At 35.5% G+C, this 26401-nt stretch overlaps 2 protein-coding genes across 5 annotated transcripts in view; one reads left to right on the top strand and one right to left on the bottom strand.

Moving 5' to 3' along the window:
- Nucleotides 1-390: 390 nt before the first annotated feature.
- LOC124635622 overlaps nucleotides 391-26401 on the bottom strand; it is a 162968-nt gene continuing 136957 nt past the window's right edge. For 3 of the 4 annotated variants that reach the window (XM_047171556.1, XM_047171555.1, XM_047171554.1), the window contains 4 exons: nucleotides 3582-3672; nucleotides 3414-3488; nucleotides 3254-3328; nucleotides 391-3155 (listed from right to left, as the gene is read on the bottom strand). In XM_047171556.1, the coding sequence (XP_047027512.1) occupies nucleotides 954-3155; nucleotides 3254-3328; nucleotides 3414-3488; nucleotides 3582-3672 (2443 nt within the window). In that variant the 3' untranslated portion in view covers nucleotides 391-953. Of the gene's footprint in view, nucleotides 3156-3253; nucleotides 3329-3413; nucleotides 3489-3581; nucleotides 3673-4090; nucleotides 4394-26401 lie in introns of those variants that run through there. The other variant, XM_047171557.1, reaches the window with a different exon arrangement.
- On the top strand, nucleotides 6107-9206 carry LOC124635625 (zinc finger MYM-type protein 1-like). Its single transcript, XM_047171561.1, has 2 exons — nucleotides 6107-8717; nucleotides 8786-9206. Exons 1-2 carry the CDS (start codon nucleotides 6836-6838, stop codon nucleotides 9136-9138), a joined length of 2235 nt encoding a protein of 744 aa, XP_047027517.1. The 5' UTR covers nucleotides 6107-6835; the 3' UTR covers nucleotides 9139-9206.

A 26401-nucleotide genomic window follows, 5' to 3' on the forward strand; every position in this document is an offset into this window, starting at 1 on the left:
TATTAAAGTGACCGAATTGAAAAAACTAGTTTTTTGGCAAATCGCAAAAAACGTTTTGCAATTAGGACTTTGGCTGTTTATTTAGACATAAATGTTACAAGATGTTACTCGCATAGTTATTTTTATTTTTTAATGATAGAATATGAACCACATAGTTGGTTGAAACTTAAATTTCAATTGAATACTATTTATTTTGTTTATTGTAGGCTGTCAAAATTACTTTTGTAGTTTTAGGTCTATATAATACTAAGTAACAGTTAGTCTGCCAAAAAGATAAAGACCTAATTAATTTTGAGTTGATTTATTATTAAATTCAAATACTACTTGGTTGTATATGTAAGGTTTAAGTCATAATAATACTAAACGAAAATACATAAAAATGAAAATACATTTTTGTAGTTACGGTTTTTAATTAAAAAAAAGAGATCAACATTAAGGAACTAAAATTATAAAAAAACTGTTATTTTCATTTTAACACTTATTAATAGAAGATGTTAGATGTTTTTATACCGAACTTATTAATATAATTAAAAGAGATCTTAACTTCTAAGCAATAAATCAATCAGTCTCATGGTATTCTAAGTAGGTTTACATCAGTTCACAAAAATCACTCTTCTATCCTAACTATCGCTTTTTAAATTACAAGTCTTTATTTAAATGATTACGAGAAATATAATAAAAAAAATAGTATACATTTTCATATACCTTCAAAATTAACAAAAAGCAAATATAGTTTTTTTATACAAAGTAGTATATAGTATTGTAAAAAACTATGATAACTATTATAAACTATAATTATAACATCGTAGCAAAATTAAAAGAGATCTTAGCGAATCTAATCAGCGTTATGGTATTCTTAGTAGGTCCGCAGTCTAGGTATAAATCAGTTAACAAAACATAAATTATTTAAAAATATAAGATGAAAACGGAGGAGTCATCTTTACCTTTACTGATTAAAGAATGGAATTATAAAAGTCAGAATAAAAGTTAGGGATCAAATTCTTAGACAATAATTCGCGTAAATCTTTTTTTTTATTTTCACTTAGCTCTTGTTTTCCAGTGTACGCTTTGACTAGCGTTAACTCGTTTAAAGGCAACATTTTGGTTCGCCTGTTTCTTACACATACTTCCAAAAAATCCTGTTTATAAGATTTTTTTATAAAAAATGAAAAGGGGTTTTTCTTTGTCACCTTAATCAGTTTTACGTCATTCCATACAATATTATCTCCATTCTTTGTTTTATTAAAATTGTATCCCCAAGCTTCTTGTAACTTTTTCAAGTCATAAAAGTCATGAAATGTACGCTCATTTACTATAAATTTGTTTCCTGATTTTCGTGCATTTTTAATTATTGATACATATTGGTGTGGTGAATATATAGGTCCAGATCTTAAATTCTTTTTTACCTCTTTTTCTATAAGGCTATGTATGTTATCGGCTTCATTCTGCGTATGCCCTTTGATTAAGTATTTATGTGTGATGGAATTAATATTAAGATGTGTAACTGCGTAAAGATAAAGTGTAACGATATATTTATTTTTATTTTGTCCTCCGCAATTGTCCGAATACAGTATAAGATTGATGCCTTCCTCATTAGTAGCCCTGGATTCGATACAAAGTTGTTCGAAATAATGGAGTAGACAAGAGCCTATTTCATTGGCACCTCTTTTTGCATCAGTTTCATTCCAAAAATAACAATGCACGTTACTGTACGATTCCTGTACTTTGCCTTCTACTTTTTTGTTTAAGGAGGCAACAGTGAAATTATAGCTATTGAGCTTACTTTTGTAATAGAAAGCTGAAGTGTCCCCTTTAGGTGATTGAAGAACAGCTTGGAGGTCGAACAAAATTACTTTATTACTGTCATCAATTTTAAGTCGGTCATTATATTTTTCCTGTCGGCTGAGGGTTTTTTCTTCTAAATGGGAATCATATTTTTCTTGAATAATAAGTTTTTGTTCAGGCGATGAATTCTGGTATTGCAAACATGTGTCGCATTGATCCTTTCTTGGGCGAAAAAATGATATATTGAATTGTGTATTAAAAACCTTATAAAATGTGCAATACTTTCCTGCTGGCTTATTTTTTTGTTTTTGGACTTCTTCAAAGTCTTTAAAGAGATCTACTATCGTTTTTCCACCGTCTATGTATTCACGGGTCGATGATTGTCGTGTGTAATGAGAATCAGTTCTTGGAATAGAATTGATAAATTCTTTGATGTCAGAAATTAATACTTCATCTGATTTATGATTACCGGTTATTCCTCTACAATCCGTCTTCAAAATTCCATGTTTATCAGTCTTATGTTTAACAGTACGAATCATACGATCGGATATGTTCAAAGTATTAGTAAAAAAGGTTTTACAAACTCTGATCGAATTACCAGCAACAACAAAATGGAAAGCTTTGTTACAATGCCGTGGGGTCAATGCATTGGTATATTTATATCTGGGTGTGATATCAGATAAACACGACAAAATGAAAGATCGCTGATTATGAATATCTCCAAGTTCCCAGTATGCGTCGAAAATACTTTGCCTTTGAACAGAATCAATCTTGCTAGAATATTGCAGCCTGCACTGGTCATTACATGGTGGTTTAAGTTCACGAGCTTTAGTTATAATATTTTTACTATTAATATATGACTTACCACAATTTCTCAATTTTTTTGCTCTAGTTTGCTTCCAGTTTTCCGGTTGTCTAGTGCGTTTTTTACCTTTTGGCTTAGTAGAAACTGTAGGTGTTCCGGAAGTTGTGTCTTCTGTTAAATTATCTTGATTCTCCATTGTTCCTCCGTCTAACTCTCTTGTTGGCTCAGGTGTTCTATTTTCTGTGTTATTGGCATTTAACTGTTCTTCCAAAGTCTCTTCGTTAGAGCTATCAGATGATGAACTTGAGTCTGAAGTTGAAGAAGAACTACTACTCGAACTTGAACTACGGGTACGGGGAAATAGCAAATGACTACCCTGTTGGCCCTTTTGTACGGTTTCGAAAGTAGGATCGCCATCACTTAAATCTGCGTCGCTTTCTCCAGAATTAACAGGTGACACACGATAATCTATAACTGCCTTGTTACGGCCTTCAGTATGTTTGAAATACTCAGAGGCATTCAAATGTCGTTGATTTTCGGGTTTATTATAAACATCACATAACATCTGCAAGTAAACATAAAAGGTGAATAAACAAATTTAACTAAACATACCTACATAAAGTATCAATAAATAAGTAAGTGCTAAGTAGTAATTTTACATACCTGGACATCACCACTTTGAGTTGAAACAATATCAGTATCATTTTCGGGCTCTTTAGATGCGTCACATATCATCGTCTGTTAACAATTAAAGGTGAGTAAGTCAGTAAATTGCAGCTAGCCATAAATAAAATACCTTGACAATACAATTATTTTTACAAACCTGGACATCAGCACTTTGAGTTGGAATAATATTCGTAACATTTTCGGGCTCTTTAGTTGCATCACAACAAATCGTCTGTTAACAATAAAAGAAGTATTAGTCAGTAAATTGCAGGTAGACGTAAATAAAGAAAGACACCATAAAGACAATTCAACGATTTTTACACACCTGAACATCAACATTTTGAGTTGGAATAATGTTATCTTCAATTTGAATTAAATCTAGAATTTTTCTTGATCGCGAAGTAGACGACGTCATCCTAATAAAAAAATACTTAATTATAATTATAGGTCAACAAGTGAAACTTCTTTTTTTGTTCCATATTTCGTTTTAAAGTGACTCAATCCTGAACTTAAATCACCTAGCACATTCATAGCAAAATTCCGTTTTTTTTTTAGTATAGTACAGACCAAATACTGAATGTTACTAAAAATACATTATCATTATTTGTAATAAACAGACTTAACAATGAATTCTACAGAGTGTACGAATAAATTTACTAAGTTTTTTATTCAAAAAGAGACCTAATCATTAATGTGCTGTAGAATCATCTAGAAGTTTTAGTTTTAAACAGTCCTAAAACGTAATATATCGTACAATAAATTAACAAATTTAATATAAAATAGACTCATTACGTATTGGGTCAAAATACAACAAAAATAATCAGTAAAACTTACCTTCGATTTCACTGTTACACAATCCTAAATATTAATAGGTCACTTTTATGACAAACGACCAGATGTTCGTTTTGAGCCGGTTAAACGATTACTGAATGTGTCAGTGTAATGTCAAAATGGCGTCTTCAAATTCATAAGTGTGAAAGAGACCGAAACATTGTAAGAGCAGTATAACTCTAACTTTTTAAGAGTTTCTTGGAGTTTGTCACAGATGGCGTTGTTTTAAAGATGACAGTGTATCTAACTCATGATTGATTGATTTTGAATTCGGTCACTTTAATACTAAGCAAGCGATATGTACTTTGAAGTGAAGCAATAATAATATTTTTCTCTAATATAGTATGCTTCAATACTTTTTTATCAGTGGCTCTAAGGTTTAAGCTTTTAATGAAATATCCCGTTTTCGATAATGGGGAGTTAGCATTTTCCTTATCACACTCATTAAATTGACAATCTAACAACAATTTATATCTATATACCTTTTTCTTCAGAGCATTAACTTTTCTCTTCAATGTTTCTACTTTCGCCTTAAGATTTTTATTTTCTTTTGATAATCTATAATGTTTCTTCTTATAGCTTTGACGGCTCTCGTCTTTTGTTTTAACAGGTTCCTTGCTAGACTTATTTTTTTAGCTTACGTCTTTTTTCTTTGTCTCGCTCAGATAATTGCGAAATCTTCAGGTATTTTCTCCGTTTCTCTTCAGCTTCTTTCTTTTTTCGTTCTTCCCATATTTCAGGTTTATTATAGTTCGGCCATTCAGAGAATGCGTTCCTGACACGTCGCGATTGAACTGACGACGTAACTTTGCAATGGCGTTGCAGTTACGATAAAAATATTTTTGCTGGTTGTTTACCGTTTTAACAATTGAGGAGCATTAAAACAACATTATTATATCAATAATCAATGAATGTAGTTACGTCGTCAGTTCAATCGCGACGTGTCAGGAACGCATTCTCTGAATGGCCGAACTATAGCTTTCATTCGTTCTCTATAATTTCGCTGTCGTTCAGCTGGTGTTAGTGGCATATTGCCTGTAAAGAAAAAAAACCTTAATACATAAATATTAAATATTCTAAAACAAACCCCACAGCAATTCTTATACCCGAACTAAAGCCATCCCTAGGTAGGTAAGTAGGTATATTTATTTTTCTCAATTATCTCAAACTTATCCCATTATAATACATTTTACCTATGATGTTACCCGCAAATTTCGATTGTATATCGGTAGAATACATTTTCAAATTTTATATTTTATTTGTGGATTGATTTTTATTCAATTCAATTCCATGTCGAATTTTCGTAAAATACCTTAACTATACCTTATTATTAGATTAAATACCTTTTTAGCTTGGTACGTACACTGTGAACAAACCTTAACCGTTCATATCTGTTACGTTACAGAAAAAAGTAGTCGATATGATAACATATATGAATAAATTGCTTGTGTCTAACCTAAAAAAATGTCTTTTTCAATGCCAATTATTACTTCGGTTACCATCACGAAAATCATAGTGCTTATAGTTATAGGTACCTACCTATTTACCTACAGTTTTTACGATTTAAATAAATATTCGTAAAATTAAGTAAATTAATGATAGTTATAATTGATAATCATTATCTATTCTATTTATTAGGTACTGAGGTTCCGTTTCTAGATTTTCAGCGAGCCAGAAAAGCAAGAAACCTGAAAAAAGCAGTGGCGAAAGTGATACTGATTTTAGCGATGGAGAAAAGTTGAGACAAAAGGATTTAGCAGTGGCTAACGATGACGCTGCCATAGCTAGTACTAGCGCTACTGTACCTACAACTTCTACGCAAACGTCAGCAATACAACAAGTACCTACAGCAAGAGACATACGCCGAAAATGACGTGGGAAATTTCCTCAGTCGCTCATTCTATATGAGCACAGCACAAAAACTTGAAATCTTAAAAAAAAAACTGTTGGGTACCTCCTCCAAGTTACGACTTTGGAAAGGATGCAGTACTTCGAAAAAGAAAATTTAAGCATTCCTGGCCATGGCCGTAGCTAGGGGGGGGCATTGTGGGGCAATGCCCTACCTTGAAACCACAATGCCCTACCTTAAAAATATCTAAAACTAAGATAAATTATTATAATTAAATTGTTTGTTCATAGTTTGAGAAAAAAAATGTAGCGATAGGTATCTAAGTTTTTCCGAAAATACTTACCTACCACAGATTGTGACATTCATTTCATATTATAATAATTCTTTGTTCTGTGTATAGATGGCATTCGAAGCGCCATCTCATGAAGCGATGGGTTTATACAAAGAATTAGAATACGAATATTCGATGACTAACCTCTCAATCAGCTAATTTTTTTTCCCTTTTTGCGGACGCCCATGACATTTTAGCCACCTTTTCAATTGTTTACAATTGTCAACAGTTGAAGATTCAACTGAATTATGTCCCTTTCACGTAGGAGTCTGAAAGGGACACCGTCTTATCTAAGAGCGAGAAGGCAAGATCTGGATCGTGATCCAGATTGAGCGTGTACTGGGCGCCAATATCTGTGTGATGCAGAGGGAATCCCCGTACCATAGACTGCAATATGGGCTATATTGCAATCTATGGTACGGGGAATCCCCTTTTAAACCTGACCTAAAGATTGATTATGATTGTTTGTAGTTTGGTTAAGTGAAGTGTACGGTGAAGAGTGCTTTAGACAAAAATCGATACAATTGTTATTTGTATTGCTATAAATTGAAGATTCATTTATTTCGCGATGGATATACGGGCTTTCTTTGGAAAAAAACGAAGACTTGAGGAGCAAATTGACCACGAAAAACCTAACTGTTCAAAACAGGTGGAAGCACCAAATACAATCGCTACTCCTAGTTCCGTAGCAACAGGTAACGTTAGCTATGGTATTCCGTCTGATATTGCACAAATCGGAGAACCAATAAAACAAGTTGTTTTAGACACATATCCAAAACAACACAACAGGGCCTTTGTTTCCGATTGGTTCAAGCGTTATAAATGGTTGCAGTATTCTGTCGAGAAAGATGCTGCTTTTTGCTATCCATGCCAGCAATTTTTACCTCATGGAAGCAAACAGACTTCGTACACTTCCACAGGATTTAGAAACTGGAAAAATGCCACTGATTCTAAAACTGGTTTTCCAAAACATGAAAAATCAATTTCTCATATTCAAGCTATGTCGATGTGGCAGGAGAAATTACAAAGAATATCTACATCTAGCAGTGTTGAAACGTTAATAAATCAAAAAGTATTAGAAAAATATAGGTATTATGTAAAGTCTATCATGGAAGTAATACAATTTCTAATTGTCAACGAATTAGCTTTGCGTGGAAATTATATTTTGGAAGAAGAAAAAGAACAAGGATTATTTCAGAATTTATTTGAATACACATGTATGAAAGATCCAAATTTGAACGAGGTTCTCACTCATATACCACAAAACGCAACATATCGTTCACCCGAAATTCAAAATCAAATAATTCAAGCAATGGTTCAAGCGGTACGAAGTTCCATTGTCAAAGATATTAATGAATCTGACGTGAAATGGTTTACTCTAATGGAAGATGGGACGAGAGATAAAAATAACCGCGAAAATATTGCATTAGCAATACGCTACGTCAAGGATGGTGTCGTCAATGAGTCGTTGCTGATGGTTAAGACTACTGAAAATCTTGATGCAGCCACTTTCACGGAATTAACGTTAAATACTCTCACGGAAAATAACATTGACCCCTCTTGTATGCTTAGCCAATGCTATGATGGCGCAAGTGTAATGAGTGGGAAAGTTTCAGGAGTTGCGACTAGAATAGAAAATAAATTGGGCCGAAAAATTCCTTACGTCCACTGCTATAACCATCGCTTGCACTTAATAGTCATCAGGACTATCTCAGAAATGACTTTTATTCGTTTATTTTTTGACCAATGCATCATGTTACATGAATTCTTTCATCATGGCAAAATAGCTGCCTTATATGATGGAAAAAGGATTGGCCGACTCCTCGAACAACGCTGGTCTGGACATTTAGCAGTTACAAAAGTTGTATACGATAATTATTCATCGATTTTGCAGACTTTGAAAGAAATTAAAAATGGCAGATTCAACGGTGATGACGTCGCCAAGAGTATAGGTATTAAAAAAGTCATGCTTGATCTGGAATTCCGAATAGCCATGGTTGTGGCCAAAAAAATCTTATCCACGCTACAACCTGCAGACAAAGCTTTGCAAGCCCGAAGCGCAGGATTAAAAGATGCCATAACAATCATAAAGTGTGTCAAAGATGAAATTATTAAATTAAGATCAAATCAAATGTATAATCAAATTCTGGAAGAAGCTAAGTCTTTAACAAGCAATGACTGCGGCGAATCTGAAAATAGGACACAGACCTCGAAGAGGCAAGTAAAAAAACCAAATCGGATGGATGACTATTTGACGTACACCCCCTGTTCCTCCGCCAGACAAAATATAGATGAGAACGACGAGCCATTTAAGTCTGAGTATTTCGAAACGTTGGACATTTTAATTGCTGAATTACAAAGAAGGTTTTCGGACAACGATGATTTAATTAATTCGATTGCAAGTCTTGATGAGTTGGATGTAGATAAAATGGTTCCACTGAAAAATTTGGGTAAGTTTAAAAAAAAAAAATTCAAAAAAATTGTCATGTTCAATTTACAATTTTAACTAATTTTTCAGGTCTGAAAATTCCATCAAGAGAAGAGGCTAGTGTGGTTAAAGCTTACTTGAGTCGTAACGAGGATATAATGGAAAATACATTGCAAGTTTTGTACAGGCAACGAGAGGCGTTCAAAGATACATATGAACTTTTTGCGTCTGTGGCGACCATAGGATGTAGCACTGCAGTGTGTGAATCTACGTTTTCAACTTTAACTGCAATCAATAGGCCTCAAAGGCTGTCAATGGGTCACGAGAGAATGGCTGGTATGGTATTTCTGGCCTTTGAAAAAAAAAGAACAAAATCAGTTGATCTGAACGAAGTTCTTCGCATTTTTAATAACATGGCGAATCGTAGAATTCAGCTGTTTTAAATGTTTTTTATTATTATGTTAGTTAATTATTATAATAAGTACGCAAAAACAATGTGATCTTAATGGTATTTTTGGTCGTTTCTATTTACTCGTATCACCCCACCCAATAATTAATTATTACCTCACTCTCACTCAGACGTGGATCTCTACATCCAAATCTGGAAGTTCAACCATCTTATTCACTTGTTCTTCATCATTGAGGATTTAATAGTTCTTAGATCCATGCTCATGCACTGTCACAGTAATTATTTGTCTACGAATAACTATTCACATGATGGTGATATACATGGTGATTGATTTAGGAGCCCGTGTTTCGACGGCAGATCAATTATGATAATTTTTTTACTTCCGCCCTACCTGTAACTAATGCTGCCCTACCTCAAATTCGACCCTAGCTACGGCCCTGTTCCTGGCTCGCGGAATATGCTCCGTGGCTGGCATATTCAGCCAAACTGAAAGGCGCTCTCTGTATACATTGCGTTTTATTCCCTCCAGCGGCCAGTAGTAAAATAATGGGTTCATTCTCACTGCGACTATTCGTCAGGTACAAGGATAAATGCACGAATTTGCCAAAACTTACATGACCATACGTCCCGCTTTCAGGCAGTCTGTCCCGGTGTTCCCCGCGAGGTTGAAATTGTCCCGCTTTTGCAAACACACCAAACAATAATTTAAAATGTATTTTTCTCGCTCGAAATGTGTGGCACGGCACGACACGGAGACAGCGCGACACCGCTCGGCCTGTGACGCGTAAGTGCGGATGGAAGGGGTTTATTATCTAAAGTCGGCCATACACGCTACGGTCTACCGGAAAGGTCCACCTGTGCAGGTATGCCTGCGCAGGTAGACCGGAATGTGTGTGGGAATAGACCTGTGCAGTTTTTGAACCTGCGCAGGCAACCGGCGCAAGATCGAATGTTCCTCTTTCCTCCCCAACACCTAGAATTAAAAAATCTTAGCAAAATCCTAAAAAGAATGACAAAATAACTAACGCAATCATATTCCGGCTTGTCCTCTTCTATTTCATTACTTGATTCAGACATTTCAGGGGGGTCAAAGCCTTACATTTTTATGTTTTTTTTTCTTTCTATTATTAATTATATAAATGTTTCTAGGAATTATAAGGAATCCTAAGTTCATCAAATGAAGGCAAAGGTCTTTTGCTGCAATACCAAGAAAAGGGTCTCTTGAATAATGCAGCCAGGCGAAGACTTTGCAATCTAATAATTACACACGAGCTGAAAAACGATGCAGAGAAAAAAATCCTAGTTCAAGGTTTTATCAACTGGCATATGAAATAAGCAAAATCTTCAAACAGAAAAGTTCATCGGTATATTTTATACCATATGCAAGCTTCAGCCCGCTGCAAAAGACTTCGGCAAAAGGAAAATTACTAGACCAATATCGACAACGTCGCCGAGATTTTATCAAATCAGGAATTATTAAAAGTTTTGAAAGATTTCGTTGCTCCTCAAGCAGTTCAAGCTCAAATGAGCAATATTCCCCCCGGCCCAGTACAAGTGCACAGGAAGCTATTAGTCACCTCGAAGGAAGCAAAAGTGTTGACATCTCAGAGAAGTTATTATGGCTTCAGAACAACTATGATCCATGGCAAATGGTAGAATCATATTGGGAAGTTACTACTAAAGAAAGGTTAAACGATCTTGCTTCTAAAAATATGACGATTTCAAATTATTTCACAAAATATAAGGCTATCAATCTATCCGGTGGAATATATTTGGTAAGTCATGTTAGTAGTTTGCCCTTGAAGTTTATCCTATATTCCCAGTTGCTCCTGCTTGGTGGGTAATCATTCCTATTTGCCTCAGGTGGTGTTCGAAACAAGGGCAATCAACAGATATACAAGGTGTTGATTTGCATTTGTGCCATAGTTCAGGAGGAGGACATACAATAGAGGAACTGCAGCATATTTGGAATACTGCAGGTAACTTGGAATACTTCGATATCTAAATATATATAAACGCCATCTGAGTTTTTATGCCGTAAACATAACGTCAAACGATACACAAAGCCATACAGCATTAAAAACAGGACGCTATCTTGACATTTCGGCTACCAGCCCCCAGCGAACGAAAAGCCTGATTTGAAAACTTTTTCGGTAAGAATGCAATCAGTGGTAATCATTTGCTGTAATACTCTAAATCTTTATTGTAATTATTTTAATTGCGGAGTGACCTTGTTAGTTTAAGATATTACTATGATTTTGTGAATATTTCTAGAATTAAAAATTTGACATGCAACTTTAAGTTAAGTTGGCGTGTTGTTAATTTGGAATACCGTGTTTTTTTTGCTTTTCAGTTTTTTGGGAGTCGGTTTTATTTTTTTGTAAAAGTTTCTTTTTTTGTAAAGAGCCAATGACTATAAAACATTTAGAATTCTATTAGTTTCTAAGAAAAAGTGTTAGCAATTTTCAAAGAAAAAAAAATGAATATAATTTGGAATACTATATTCCAAATTATATTCCAAATTATCTGCACCCTAAGTCAAATCACGTTTTTGGAGTATTTTTAGTTTGATAGGCATTTTGATAATATATCTGGTATTTTTTATATTTGATTGTTCTCATTATTAAAGTTTAATATTTTGACAATAATTTAATGTATTTTTTATTGAGCTATCCCGTTTCTCCTTCAATTTATTTTCAAAAAACAAACTGGTATTCCAAATATGCTTCACTTCCTCTACGTAAATAATCGATTGGAATTACAGTAGATGGGAAATAACTAATATGCACTGCTTTTTTTGTCATTGTAATGTCGTGGTATTTCCGAAGTAATCCAATTTTATGAATGAAATTTATGAGTGATCGTTGCGTATGCTTTGTGTTTGCGTTTGTGTGAGGGTGCAGCACGGTTTTAACGCCAGTAACATACGCGCCAAGTTTAAATAAGGCTAGATGACATTTACGGAATTCCGAAAAAAAATTAAGGAAAAAAAATTACGTACCAATTTTTTTATTGATTTGGGTCGAGAATCATTAGCATAATTACCTCCTTGAATATGGCACGGATGCAAATCAACAGCTTGTATTACTTTAAAAACGTCGCCCCCAGACACTTTTTTTTTAAATAGCTCCTCAGTTAGACAATTAGCTCCGTATCTTATACAGAGCTAATTGTCTATTCAATGAACTACTACTACTATTAGTACCCTCTAAAATATACCATAGGTTACGATATAGGTTCCTATCAGGGGCAGTTTGCCTATGGAAATCATTCCTACTAGTTCCGTTGAACTGTTCCACCATAGAACTAATGCAACTACTTTGATCCCACTATTTCCATTGGACTACACAACGGAACTAGTGCAACTATTTATTTCCACTATTTCCATTGTAGTCATTTTTTGGTAAATGCTACCTACTAGAAAATAGAAATAGAAAGTTTGTGATGATGTATGTATAGATGTTTACAGCATTTAGCAAAAATTAAATGGAATGAAAAAAGTAGTTTGCATTAGTTTCATTTTTTAACTTCAATGAAACTAGTGGAAATGATCGAATTTTAAATACTATTTTAGTGTATGTAGCTAGGTTTGGCTAGTATAGTGTGCTAGCTCTTTGTCTGAATTAATTATAAGTTCCTACTAAAATTAATTGATTTGATACTTAATAAATAAATATAATTGTAAAAAACAAAGTTGTTTTTCTTATTCTATCTCAAGTTTGTAACCGAAATGAATACCATAATAGGTAAGATTTGGGGAAGGATATATCTTGCTAAAACTTCTTATAGGTAGGTAAATGAAAATCTACAAGAAAAAAAAAACACTTCAGGCTGATGCTACAGGGTAGCCCGCGAAATTCAAATTTTCTCCTTGTTTTTTGCAATTTGCATTTCGAATTTGCATTCAAAATTTGAATTTCGCGGGCTGATCGGAGCAGTCACTAACTAAAAAGTTATGTTACTTTTAACCGAAAAGTTCAGTTACAAATAACAAAATAGTTTGGTTAAAATAATATTATAATGATGTAACTAATAACTGAACTATACCAAACCCATGACCAAGTTTTAACCAAACGGATTTGTACGCGCTAACAATAAAACGTGGCTATTTTTACACAACACTTTTGTTTTATAATGCACATATTAAGTTACTAGCTTTTGCCCGCGACTTCGTTCGCGTGGAATAGTGACTTCCGGCAGATTTTTGGTTTTACCCACATAGTTCCCGATCTCGCGGGATTTTTGAGAAGTTCCCGCTCCCGCAGGATTTTTGGGATAAAAACTATCCTATGTCCTTTCTCGAGTTCCAAACTATGTCTGTACCAAATTAAAACAACATGAACCGAACTCGTGTAACGATCGACACCATTGCGCGTAGTACTAATAGAATTATCTATACTCCGTTAGAGCATTTTCTTTGTAGTAAAACTTTTATTATATTAATATTAATTTTTTTACACCTTTTTACTGTTTATTTACATTTTTCCGATGAATTAAAACAATAACATGAACCGAACACGTGTAATGACACCATTGCGCGATTAACGCCATCTATCTACGGAGCATAGGAACAGCTCGACATTTGACGAATAGATGGCACTGTATGTCCGTAATAAATTTTATTTTTTATTTTTATTTTTTGTAATAAAAACTATCCTATGTCCTTTCTCAAGTTTCAAACTATGTCTGTACCAAATTTCAATAGTTCAATCGGTTCAGTAGTTTAGGCGTGAAGAAAAGACAGACAGACAGACAGAAAGACAGACAGACAGACAGAGTTACTTTCGCATTTATAATATTAGTTTGGATTTATTCTAGAACACTTTGGTACAACGTGAATAAGTTATCATTTTTGTCGAGCTACTAATAACAGATCTCTAATAACAAAACTGAATTTGTCTAATAAGAACTACAGTTATGTAGTCACTATTTTTAATGTTACAGGTTACTCAATTGTTTGTTATTTGTTACTCAAAACTTTTTTCAGTGTAGCAATGCCAGCGTGTCATCGTCCACATTCGATGCCATCGCAAAAAGAACTGAAGACCGCTCCGATACACCGGAACGTCCCCATACACGCTACCAATGTTTGGTTGACCTGCACAGATTACTTTTCCGGTAGACCGTAGAGTGTATGGCCGGCATAAGATACGACGACGACTGCATGTTGTGTTTTGTTTTAGTTCAAGTATTGATTTGTAACAAAACAATAATGCTTAAACGCAAGTGTTCCTTTAATATTAGTTTGCAACAGAACTATTTATTTATAAAAAAAAGAAAAGATGATGCAGACGTTACATGTGAAAAGTATCGTACTGATTTTAGTGTTGGACACGGTGATGCCAGTGATATAGAAAAACATTTAAAATCAGAAAATCTCGGCTTGCCGATGAAGTCGCTGCTTCAAGCTTGTTAATGCTTAGTTTTTTTAAGAAAACTGAGTCGCCGACTTCTAAGGATTTGGATATAGCTGCAGCTGAGGGTACGTGGGCGTTTCACATCGTACAACATAATCACAGTTTTCGCTCAAATGTCTTGTTCTTCTCCTTTAATTCAAGCATGTTTTGAGCAAAAATTTTGATGTGTACACGTACAAAGTCTCAAGCTATTGTTACAAATGTGCTGTCAACTATGGCAACCGAAGAATTAAAAGAGTATAGAAGTATCATTCGGCGTCAAGGTGGATATAATAATAACCCGAATACTATACAATTCAAAGCATTGTACAAACAAAATTTTAATCTTTTGGAATTACGGAGTTCCTTCAGTGGCAATTGTATTCCATTAGAGCATAATTTCCTATTCTCACTTGCTCATCTTCTGGAATTTTAAATATTAACTCTTCTTCAAGTCTTCGTACAATTGATTTAGATGAAGAAGAATCAGATCATACTACACCTAGTGATCACAGTGCTGAAAATAATGCTAGTATTCTATCTGAAATACTCAATAACGAAAATTGTTCAGAATCCATAAAACAAATAATTGTATATATGTTACAGCCAAAGTGATTAAATATATATTATACATAATCACTGGTCATTGTATATAATACCCTAATTGACTAGACAGTGTGATAGATTAATCACTTTTTCTGGATCTAATTCATAATAGCTGGTCAAAGTTAGCCAAAGTAATAAATATGGTATAATCGTCTGACTACTTACTAATTCTTAGAAACGGCTCAAGTTATTATCGACTCTTTTTATGATAAATCATCAAATGATTCCTCCCACTACGGGAGAGCAGCGTGAGGGACTCAGAGAGCGTAAGCGTGAGCGATCAGCGTGAGGTCAGACTGTTAGTGGCTTAAACCCACCCGTTGAACAACGCGTGCCGCCGAGACGGGTCCGTGTCTCCCAGGAGACGGAAGGCCGATAAGGCACCCGAACTCATCGCACAGGCCCACGTCTACGGTGGCTGGGAGTCGTCTCTTGACCAAACAGAAGAAGACGATGGCATCCCAGTACCTCTCGCCCCGGACCTTGGCTTGGACCAGGGCCGGGCGCGAGAGGTCGCCGCTGCCGACTGCCTCGACGAGGACACGGCGGTGCCCTTCCCGGGCAGGGTACACTCCGGGCCGTCCGTACAGTGGCCCGAGCCACACTTCAAATAGGGGACTTTTCGCTACTATTATGGGGTACCCTGCACTGTGCTAACTAGCCTTTTTCGAATTAAGTATATTTAGGTCAGATACCAGGCACTTTAGTTAGTTAACATGAAATAATAATCTTTACCTACTTGTTTTATTACATTATCTAAGTCTATAGAGATATTATGTAAAATTGCTAGTTAATGTGATTAATTCTGTGTCATTTATCACTTTATCCAAATTGAGTAGATATTATAAATAATAGCTAGATAATATGTATAATATGCGGAATTATTACTTTGGCTGTAACATATATATTGGATTTGGCTGGATTGCCCGAAAATTGATAAAAATTATTAAGTGTGATCCCTGTGTCGACGCGTTGTTCACAAATCAAAAATTGTGGTTCCACAAATTAGTAAAAATTAGAGACATGGGATGCTCGTGCTATGCATCAGAAAGTCTATTTGCTGTGTGTTTAAAACCCGAATTCGTAATAAAATCTTATTTGATGAAAAAGGAGTACATTTTGCTAGCAATGAACACGTTAACAAATTAAAGTGTCGTATTTTAAAAATGTTTTTGAATTCTAATGCTTTTGACTCACTGATCGAACATTCTACACATCATCGCGTACATTTGATTAAAACCATAATTCATAAATACACAAATATTCGTCTACATTCCGCACATAAAAATAACCCCGAATTAAAAAACTTTTTAAAGAGACAGAAAATAAATAAATTACATTTCTTTGAAGGTATTTAGAAAGTGTACCCTAACCCTCAGCTGGTTTTTTGGTTTTGTTTTGTTATTTTCTATACCCTTTTTTATTTTTATTCCTGATCGTACGTAATAATTTAGTTTGTAAATATAGTATTAGAAGTAGAATAGTAAGTTTGTATATAAATGTATTTTAAAGATTCATTTATCATTAATTATTTCAATTTCAATAAATATGATTTACTTTTGTAAGGTGTTTTATTTCTTACCTATTAAATACATACATTTCAATCAAGTGTGTGGACACTTGGACACGTGGACTACGAATATAAATGAAAGGCACAGGAAAAAAAGGAGCTCATTGACAATTTTACCTTTTTTGAATAAACCGTACCATTTACTTCGTTTTTAAACGGTTTTATTTAGCTCGACCCGTACGGCATAAGTACCTTCCTGTTGTCAGATTTATCTGAAATTTGGTATACACCTTTGATTCTGATGACAATGCAATATAGTAATATCAATAACATAGTAAATCTAAGATGGCCGCAGGTACAAAATGGCGGATTACATATTTTTTCACATTCAATATGGGTATCAAATGAAAAACAAGTAGAATACTGTGATTATGACAATATTTCAAATCCAAGATGGAAGTCGTTACAAAATGGCGTATTAGGTGAGGTAGAGTAGTCTAATGAGTAGTCGTGTCCAAGATTTTGAAAGACAGATAAAAAAAAGCGATTAGGTAATAAGTTAAAACGTGCTGAGGTCTGTATGTCATAAGGGTGGATAAAAATCATCGAGATAGGAAGTATATGGAGGAGCCGTGTTGTTATACACGAATATTTTTTAATTAGTACACAAAAAAATAGGGCTCTATCTGTACCCGTTACTGATCATATTTGTGTAATCAAAACTAAAAAAAACGAAATCCCAAAATTGTCCAGGAAAATTCGACATATTTGGTAAATTCATAATTGAATCAATCATTCATAACAATTGCTACTAGAAAATACCACGCGCAGTGCTACTCGTTTTGAATGCCATTCATAGATCCCAGCAAACTCGCGTCTAAGGTCAAGCCACGCCCCCTTCTGCGCCAGCGATCCCTTTTCAAGCGAGCGAGAAACAGACAGTGCTAATTTATTAGCGGAAGGGTGCGCGCGTTTTTATTTTTTACAATTGTTTACGTTTTTACTGTCGCGATGTCTTATCAATTTACATCTCGGGAGTATACGGCGATGATACGAGCATACTTTTTGTGTGGTGAGAACGCGAGAGCCGCAGTACGTATGTACAGAGAATTGTACCCAAATGCTCGCCAGCCGAACGTTCGGACTGTGGTAAATGCCTACCAGCGTTTACTCGACCACGGATCATACCGAGCACCGGCTCATAGCCAAGGACGTGGAAGACCGGCGTATTCGCAGGATCTGTACGACGATGTCGTGGACTACTTCGAAGAAGATCCCCGGCGAAGTACAAATGACGCAGCTCGTCATTTTAACATCAGCCAGTCCTGTGCATGGAAAATAATTAGTTCGTATGGATATCATCCATACCACTACAGAAAAGGTCAAGAATTGACCACTGTGGATTACGAACAAAGGATGACATTGTGCAGATGGATACTCGACAACACAGAAGCAAATATCCTCTTCTCAGACGAGTGCATGTTTACGCGTGTCGGATTGTTCAATCAACACAATGAACACTGGTGGTCAATACGCAATCCAATGTTAACAAGGGAGAACTCTTTCCAACACAGGTTTTCCATTAACGTCTGGGCAGGAATTCTCAACGACAACATTGTTGGCCCGTATTTCATAGAAGGGCGCCTTACTGGCGAAACTTATTTAGCTTTGCTGCGGAATATGGTGTCTGAAATGCTGGAAGAGATTCCATTAGCCAATTTAAGAGATGTCTGGTTTCAGCAAGACGGCGCGCCTCCGCACTACCACAGCGCAGTGCGTGAGTACTTAAACGAGTAGTTCGGGAGTCGGTGGATCGGTCGAGGCGGCCCCGTGGCATGGCCGCCACGATCTCCTGATCTCACGCCATTGGACTTTTTTTTGTGGAGTGAAATTAAACGACGAGTGTACGTTAGTGAGCCTACAAGTGTAGAACAATTAAAACAGCGCATACTGGACGCGTTTGACGAAGTAAAAAGTAAACGAGACATACTTTTATCATTAAAAAACAATTTAATTAAACGTGCTCGTGTTTGTATTGAAAATGGTGGTGGACATTTTGAAGCACAGCTAAAATATCTGTAAGTTTTTTTTGTAAATAAGTAGGTACGTAAATTCTAAGGTGACATAACATAATTATTGTAAATATCAGCTGATTCAAACTTTTTAAATACGCCAAAATTACTTATTTTCACAAGTTTTACAACTTATTTGATTTCTTTTTACCACCTAATCTTTTAATTTAGTCACCTAATTTCTTAATAATTCATTTTGAAAAAGTTGGTAATTTTGTTGGTCCTAAGCCCAAATAAAGTATGAAGGAAAAGTTTGAATTGAATAAAAGTTTATTTTCCGTACACCTTTTATTTTACTTTTCCTTAGTTTTTAATCGTAACGCATCTATGCGATTTAGTTACCTACATTCGTTATCAGCTGTTGGACGCGGGGCAAGTTCGAGCGAGAGCACGCGAATGCGAGAGCGACAGAATATTATTAATGAATACTACTATGAATGACCTGGAATAACTTGTACAATGTTTCCATGAATTGAGTGAAATTTTTGGATATAACTTATCGCTAATAACTTTGCTGATTATGAATATTAGTTTTTGAAACTTTGCATAGATAATACTAAGAACTTTTTAAATGAGCCCTTTAAGTATGTGCACTAATTAAAAAATAGCGGTGTAGACGTATCTATAGTTATATAAATATGAGTGAATTTTTTACAGGGACAACAATATTTTTGTGGTTGCGTAAAATGGTAACATTTACTTTTGATATCCTCCTGTTTGTAGGTGCGTGCCATATCTGGCCATATCCGCCATTTTCAAGGTAGTTGTGCTGTCAAATAGGTGCTCTTCGTGACTTATTTTTGCTATTTTATAGAAAACCACTCGTGTTTACTTTTAAGACTTTATTATTTCAATAGTGAAATAATCAACGAATATGCCTATGTGTTGTAGGTATCGTGAAGTGTGGTGCAAGTAAGCACAAGAATCAAGCTGGATTGTCTTTACACAGGTTAGTAACCAGTTTTTGCTAGATTCTACATAAACTAATTCACATTGGATAAAAAATATGTTACGGAAACATGAATTGATGGTGAAAGTTATATTTAAGTTTATTTCTGTATAAAAAGATATATTTAGAAATAAATGTTGTTTACCATTACCTGTCATATTGGCATAGTGCTGTACAGTTGTCATAACTGTATCGATATAATATCCACTTTTATAATTCAGCTTTTATTAATTTTAACAACAGAAGGTGTAAGTCCTAAAACACTGAGCCCTCAGAGTTGTGTATTATGTTGAATAGAACATTCTTGTAGCGTCATAGATATCATTAAAAAGTCAGAGAAACTCGTTAAAACTCATTTAGATTCTAAAATTAAACCTGAAGTGTATTATTTTTAAATTTATGTGTGAATTTTATGAAATTATCTAATACTTTTTTTCATGCGGACTGTGATCCCAATCACAATTGTTACCGCCAAGTAAACGACGCCATGTGAACCTGCGACGCGCTGCACGCACCGCTTGAACTTCATTCTGTCACATTTGTCATCGAGGTAAATTTTTTTTCGCTTTTTTATTTTGTCTCTCTAAAATTGTATACGATTATAATAAACGATTAAATTAAAACAAATATATGCTTATCAAACAACAATACTAACCATAAGTTACTTTTAATTAAGTCAATAATTAAAACATTTTTAGAAAAACACATGTTTAGATATTAGATTTAGATACTACGGTTGTAGAAGAACTGAAAAACTGTCTCATAGACAGTCTCATATACATCCTGCCATTATTAATGCCGTTTCGTCGGTGTTTCCGGACACCAAAGTGACTGGTTGTTATCATCACGTAAGCCATGTATTCACTGATGGCTTTAAAGCCACGTATTCACTGGGAAACAATGTTTCAGATACACAGTTTCTGAAACATCACGTAGATGTTTACAGCAACAATGTTTCGGAAATTCTGCCGTCCACATCGTCCACAGAAACAAAATTATATGTTTCTGAAACAATTGTTTCTCAGTGAATACATGGCTTTATTTTATTGTTATCATCAACATTTACCGCGTTGATAAAAAAGTTACGTCGAGGCCGATTTCGAGTTCATACTTCACTGTGAAAAACAAAAAAAAGTGACAGTGGCGTTTCGTGCTAGTTCTGTATTTTTATTGAAAATTTTGTTCCAAAAAAGATACTAGCCATGGTGCTTACGCGGTCACGCGCAAATAGTGCTTCGCGGGTAATGCAGCAGCCAGCAGAGACGTACTCTGCGCCTAGTGAGCAGCTGGACGGTGCGATGCCGTCGAATACGGATGGAGGCGCGTTTTTCGTTGACGTGCGATCGTCAACGCCATCGCTGGCAGGACGCCCTGCGTCCGCCGGCGCCCCGGCCTCAACGCCACCGCCGCTGTACGGGCGTGAGCTGCCTGACTACTCCGCAATGCTGCAGCACGGGCATGCTTCGCCCGTCGCCTCACCAAAGTGACGCTGTTTGGAAACAGTCCAAAAAAAATTGGTTTAGACAAAACTAGGGAAGGGCGAAATACGACTAGGAATTGTGCGATGATTCCATTATTACCAGCTAATTACATACCTGCTGCGTGGAGGTTTATTTTAGACGAGGCTCCGGAATCTGAAGAAATGAGGCGTTTTCGTCGATACTTTGAAAATCAATGGTACCCTAAAAAATCTCCTGAGTTATTAAGCACTGCAGGACAGCGTCACAGAACGACAAATGCCCTAGAACAGTGGTTCCCAAACTTATTTTATCTAATGCCCACTTTGAGAATAAATATTTTTTTAGCGCCCCCATTTTTTAGGGTTCCGTACCCAAGGGGTAAAACGGGACCCTATTGTTTTCGCTCCTCTGTCCGTCCGTGCGTCCGTCCGTCTGTCACGAGACTGTATCTCATGAACCGTGATAGTTAGAGAGTTGAAATTTTCACAGATGATATATTCAGTGCCGGTTTTAACTCTACCAGCGCCCTGGGCAAGATTTCTATGGTGCCCTCCAACTGCAATTCAAACCCATACGAAAAACAGTATATACAGGAATGAATTTTATCCAGTGCGCAAACTTTGTCAACTTATAGTTAAATAAGTTTTAAAGATACGTATATTTTTATTTTGTTGTGTTTTAGTACAAAAAAGAAAAGTTATTGATATCGAAAGATGTTTATTTTGTAACCGATAGTACCGTCACAGTCATCACAGTAGGCACGGCGCGGCAACGCGAAACCGGTTTACTGACGCGAGCGCTGCTCCAAGCGCGTTAGAATAGTTGGTATCCATATTTTGCTGATTTTAGGGCGGACAAAAGAGTTAAAAATTTTTTTTTACTGATGATGCAGATATGTTCTGTTAATGATTCTGGACCACCAGTTTTTTTTGTGCACTGCTTAAAATTCATTCCTGTACGTAGTTACCGATAGCGCGAGCGAAGCGAGCGCGATTTTTTTTTTATAGTTAACAAGTCAAAGCAAAAATTGCGTAAAATGTAGCCCAATCGTACATAAGTTATTGCTGGTTGGTGAATGCAAAAACACGGGAACAGAGTTTCTGATTGCGTGAACATTTTTGTTATATTTTAGAACTCAAAACAAAAATTAATTAAAATGTAGCCCAAACGTACATAACTCTTTGTTGATGTTGGCGCCTATGTATTAAAATTTTGGGACTTAAAGTAGTACCTACCGTAAATAAGAAAGTTCATATGGAAACTAGAAGTTACTTTCTTATTAATAAAAGAACTTAAAAACGACGCTACCTTTTTGCTAAGGTAGACTAAACATTTTTTTAAATTAAAAACAACTGTAAAGTGAAGCAAACCCGAAAATTTTTGAGTTTTGGATCACTAAAAGTCCTAAACATATATAACAAAAGGCAACTGTGAAATGAAGAAGCCGCGAGCGAAGGGAACGCGAATTTTTTTGAGTAATGGGACATTAAAAGTAGCTATATGTGATAAAAAATCAAGTGTAAAGTAGAGAAACCGCGAGCGAAGCGAGCGCGAAAATGTTTGAGTTTTGGAACATAAAAGTAGTGTTTGTTCGAGAATTTCTCAAATTTAACGCGGAATTAAACACAAACTAAAAGAAACCCTGACTGGATCGACAGTCAGCAGCTGTATGTGTTTGTTTCTTCGGCGCTCCAACTTTCCGAGTTTGATCAATCTTTTAATTCATATTAGTTGATGTTCACAAGTTGTTGTTGAGAGTAAATAAAATTACAAATGACCCCCCAAGCCTCTACACAACGCCCCCATTTTCTTTCTGGGTCTCTTACCGCCCCCCTTGAGACCTGCAGCGCCCACAAGGGGGCGTTATCGCCCACTTTGGGAAAGACTGCCCTAGAAAGATGGCATCATCGAGTCAATTGCCGCATTCCAAGAAACTCAAACCTATATTTATTTTTAACAATACAAATACACTATGTCAGTTCAACTTTCCTCGCTCGGAATGTACAGAAACACATATTATCGATCCTTCATCTAACGAATTTATATATAATGGTGGTCGCATTTGCGTTCTCAAAAGAAAAAGCGAAGATTGTTGGGTAAATAATTATAGTCCTGCTTTGCTTAAAATGTGGAAAGCTAATATGGACATGCAACTCTGTGGCACTAATGAGTCCATTGCGTATTACATCGCAAAATACGTGTCCAAATCGGAACGTACGAATCTTGATGGTGAAGTTACTCGAGCTATCCAGCAAATTAGGAGAGAAGAAACTGATGTCTCACGTAAGCTTTTTAATTGCCACTTAAATATGCGTGACAGCTCGAGAAAAACAGTCTTCCTCAATACCCGCAAACCGGAGCAACGTTATAAAGTGTTGAAGTTTACTGAAGGCGGTCAAGCAGCTGGTTATTGTGCGAAAAGTTTGAACAATACGAAAAGCGACCAACTGAGCATCCCGACTATAATTTCAACAACATGTGTCTGATAGAGTTTGCGATGTTGTTTGAGCCGCACTACGCAAAATCACCAGCAATTGGCGAAGAAAGCATCGATACAGATGCGTTACCGCGTGAGCAAACATTGAGAAGGCGACTTATTACACCAGCAAACAACACAAAAATGACCGTCAGGAACAGGCCAGCTGTAATACAGGTTCCTAACTTTGTTGCAACCTCTGATCTCGAGTCTCTCTCTCTGATCCCTACCGTAATTTTTTGGTATTGTTCGAAAATGGTTCAGTATTGTTCGTAAAAAGTGAAAATCAGTGAAATAATGCAGTATTGATGGTAGATTTAAATAATTACCTCATTTTGTTAAAAAAAAACATATTAAATATTTTATATACTTGTTACTTCTATAATAATTTAAAAGTAATATAATTCTAATTTGTTTTGTACTATATATATTTACAACTAGATAAAATACTTTTTTCGAAATAATGCACTGTTGTTGAATAAATCTAAATTGTCATTGTTATTTCGCAGATAATGAAGGGCCGATGTCTTTTGTTAGTGAAGAAGGCAATGAAAGTAATTACAGAAGAAACCACATCTTCTATTCAACAAGGCAGCGGGGAAATGAAACCGAAAATAAATCGTGTGCAGCATCGACCGGTGATACTTCAGCGGTGGCGGCATCGACCGCTGGTACGTAAGCGGTGGAGGCATCAGTCGATGAAGTACACTTAGTACACGATAGGGAGGTACCTGCTTCTTTTTTATCTGAACATAGCAACGAGGAAGATTTTATAGATGACTCCGATACCGATCCTACTTAAAAAAAATATCAACTTAATAATAATATTAAAAATCCTAAAAAAATGATTTATTGACGTCACGACTAGATGGAACTCTACGTTCCACATACTCGAAAGAGCATTTTTATTAAAAGAAGCCATGGCAAGTACATTAGCCATTTTAGACTCATCGAGCAGTACCAACATTGAAAATATAACTGCTGATGAGTGGAAAATGTGCAAAGATTTATGCACAGTTTTAAAACCGCTGGAACAAGTGACTGTGCAGATAAGTGGTGAAAAATACCTAACGGGAAGTTTGGTTATAATTTTTAACAGGCAATTAAACAATGTTTACACGATTAATATAGCACATGACCATACATTGCATGACAATGCTATAGATGTGTGCAACAGAATTGTACATGGATTGGTAACTCGCCTAAAAAATACGGAAAATAGTCTAATTTTGCCGTGGCAACGTTTTTGGATCCACGGTATAAAATGGCATATTTTATGGATTCATCCAAAGCTGAAACCGCAAAAAAAAAGAGTAATAGAGCAAGAGGATCAAGCTCGAGGACCAAATCCGGAATGTCCGTCGTCACCTGACCCTCGAACTGTAATGGTTGAAGAGCCTACTCTTAATCCCTTGAATGCCGCTGTGCAGATATACGCGAGACACAATTAATTTTCTATTGTTCTGTAATTAGCGGCATACAAGAGGTTAAACCATATAAAGTAATTGAAATTTGGGCGGACTTAGAAGTTGTAGATACGCACACACTTGAGTCGCCCACAACTATAGCAACAGCGAAGTGCAGCGGTTTTTAAATGACAAATTGTTACCTCGTACTGGAAACCCCAACGATTGGTGGTGAAAAAACTATTTTTTATACCCTAATTTAAGCAAGGTTTTTAAACGGCATTGCTGTGTGCTTGCTACTTCAGTGCCGTGTGAAAGAGTTTTCTTTTAATCACTATGTCTCGTTTAATAATATGCGATATCACTGATATCTATTTATTAGATTAAATATTTATTTATTTTATTTATTTATTTATTTAAGGACAACCAACAAAGCATACACCAGAAAGAACATGTTATAGCACTTACATAATAATTACATTTTGTAGTGTAGCCTTAATTAAAGGCTGCCACGGCATGCATTAAACATAGGAGTAAGAAAAAAAAACAATAAAAAAATCATTTGCCATGTTACTAGCTAAGAATATTGTGCTGACTTGTGCCATCCAACAATTAATCACAGAAAGGAAAAACAAAACCTAAACATTTTATAAGTTTCAAAGTCTTATATAAAAAAGTCTTATATAAAAAAAACAACAATAATAAAAAAAACAACAACAATAATTTACCAATTTTACCGTTATGATAATGCCCCGTGCAGGGTAGACTTGAATTTATGTAAAGAGTAAGACATGTCGATATCTACGTTGGGTGAGCTTGACAGACGACTAAATTGTACCTGCATTCTATTTACAGTAGAAAAATGGCCCAGATTGGTCTTAAAGTTCTTAGCGCTAAACAACCGATATCGAGACTTTCGAGCGATTTTGTAAGGCACGTTAATATTTATTTGATCCAGTAACCGTGGACAATCAATGTGAGTATTTATTATTTTATACAGGAACAGATGATCTAGGATTATACGGCGATTTTCTAGACTCAGAAGTTTGAAGTGTTTCAAACGTGAACCGTAGCTAGATTTGTTTCTGCCTATATTGCAGTGATATGACAAGTGCCAAAGAAATCTTTTTTGCACTGATTCTAAACGTTGTTTATGTATCTCGTAGAATGGAGTCCAAGCTATACTGCAATATTCCAAGCCTGACCTGACTATTGAGTTAAATATTGCAATTTTAGTTGAGGCGCGTTTGAAATTTTTGCAGTTGCGAAGTATAAAACCCAACATTTTAAAACCTTTAGTAGCAATTTTATCAACATGAACGTTAAAGCGAAGCTTGTTGTCAATATAAACACCCAAATCACGGATAACTTCTTTCTCGCATATAATTTGGCCATTGATATTGTAACTACAAAAGTACGGTC

This window comes from Helicoverpa zea, chromosome 13 (assembly GCF_022581195.2).
Source record: "Helicoverpa zea isolate HzStark_Cry1AcR chromosome 13, ilHelZeax1.1, whole genome shotgun sequence".
Lineage (NCBI taxonomy): Eukaryota > Metazoa > Arthropoda > Insecta > Lepidoptera > Noctuidae > Helicoverpa > Helicoverpa zea.

Bases quoted from the DNA above. Each gene is read 5' to 3' on its own strand.
- LOC124635625 (XM_047171561.1), top strand. From the start codon at position 6,836: ATGGATATACGGGCTTTCTTTGGAAAAAAACGAAGACTTGAGGAGCAA. The intron at 8,718-8,785 runs GTAAGTTTAAAA...CTAATTTTTCAG, and splicing joins GGTTCCACTGAAAAATTTGG to GTCTGAAAATTCCATCAAGA.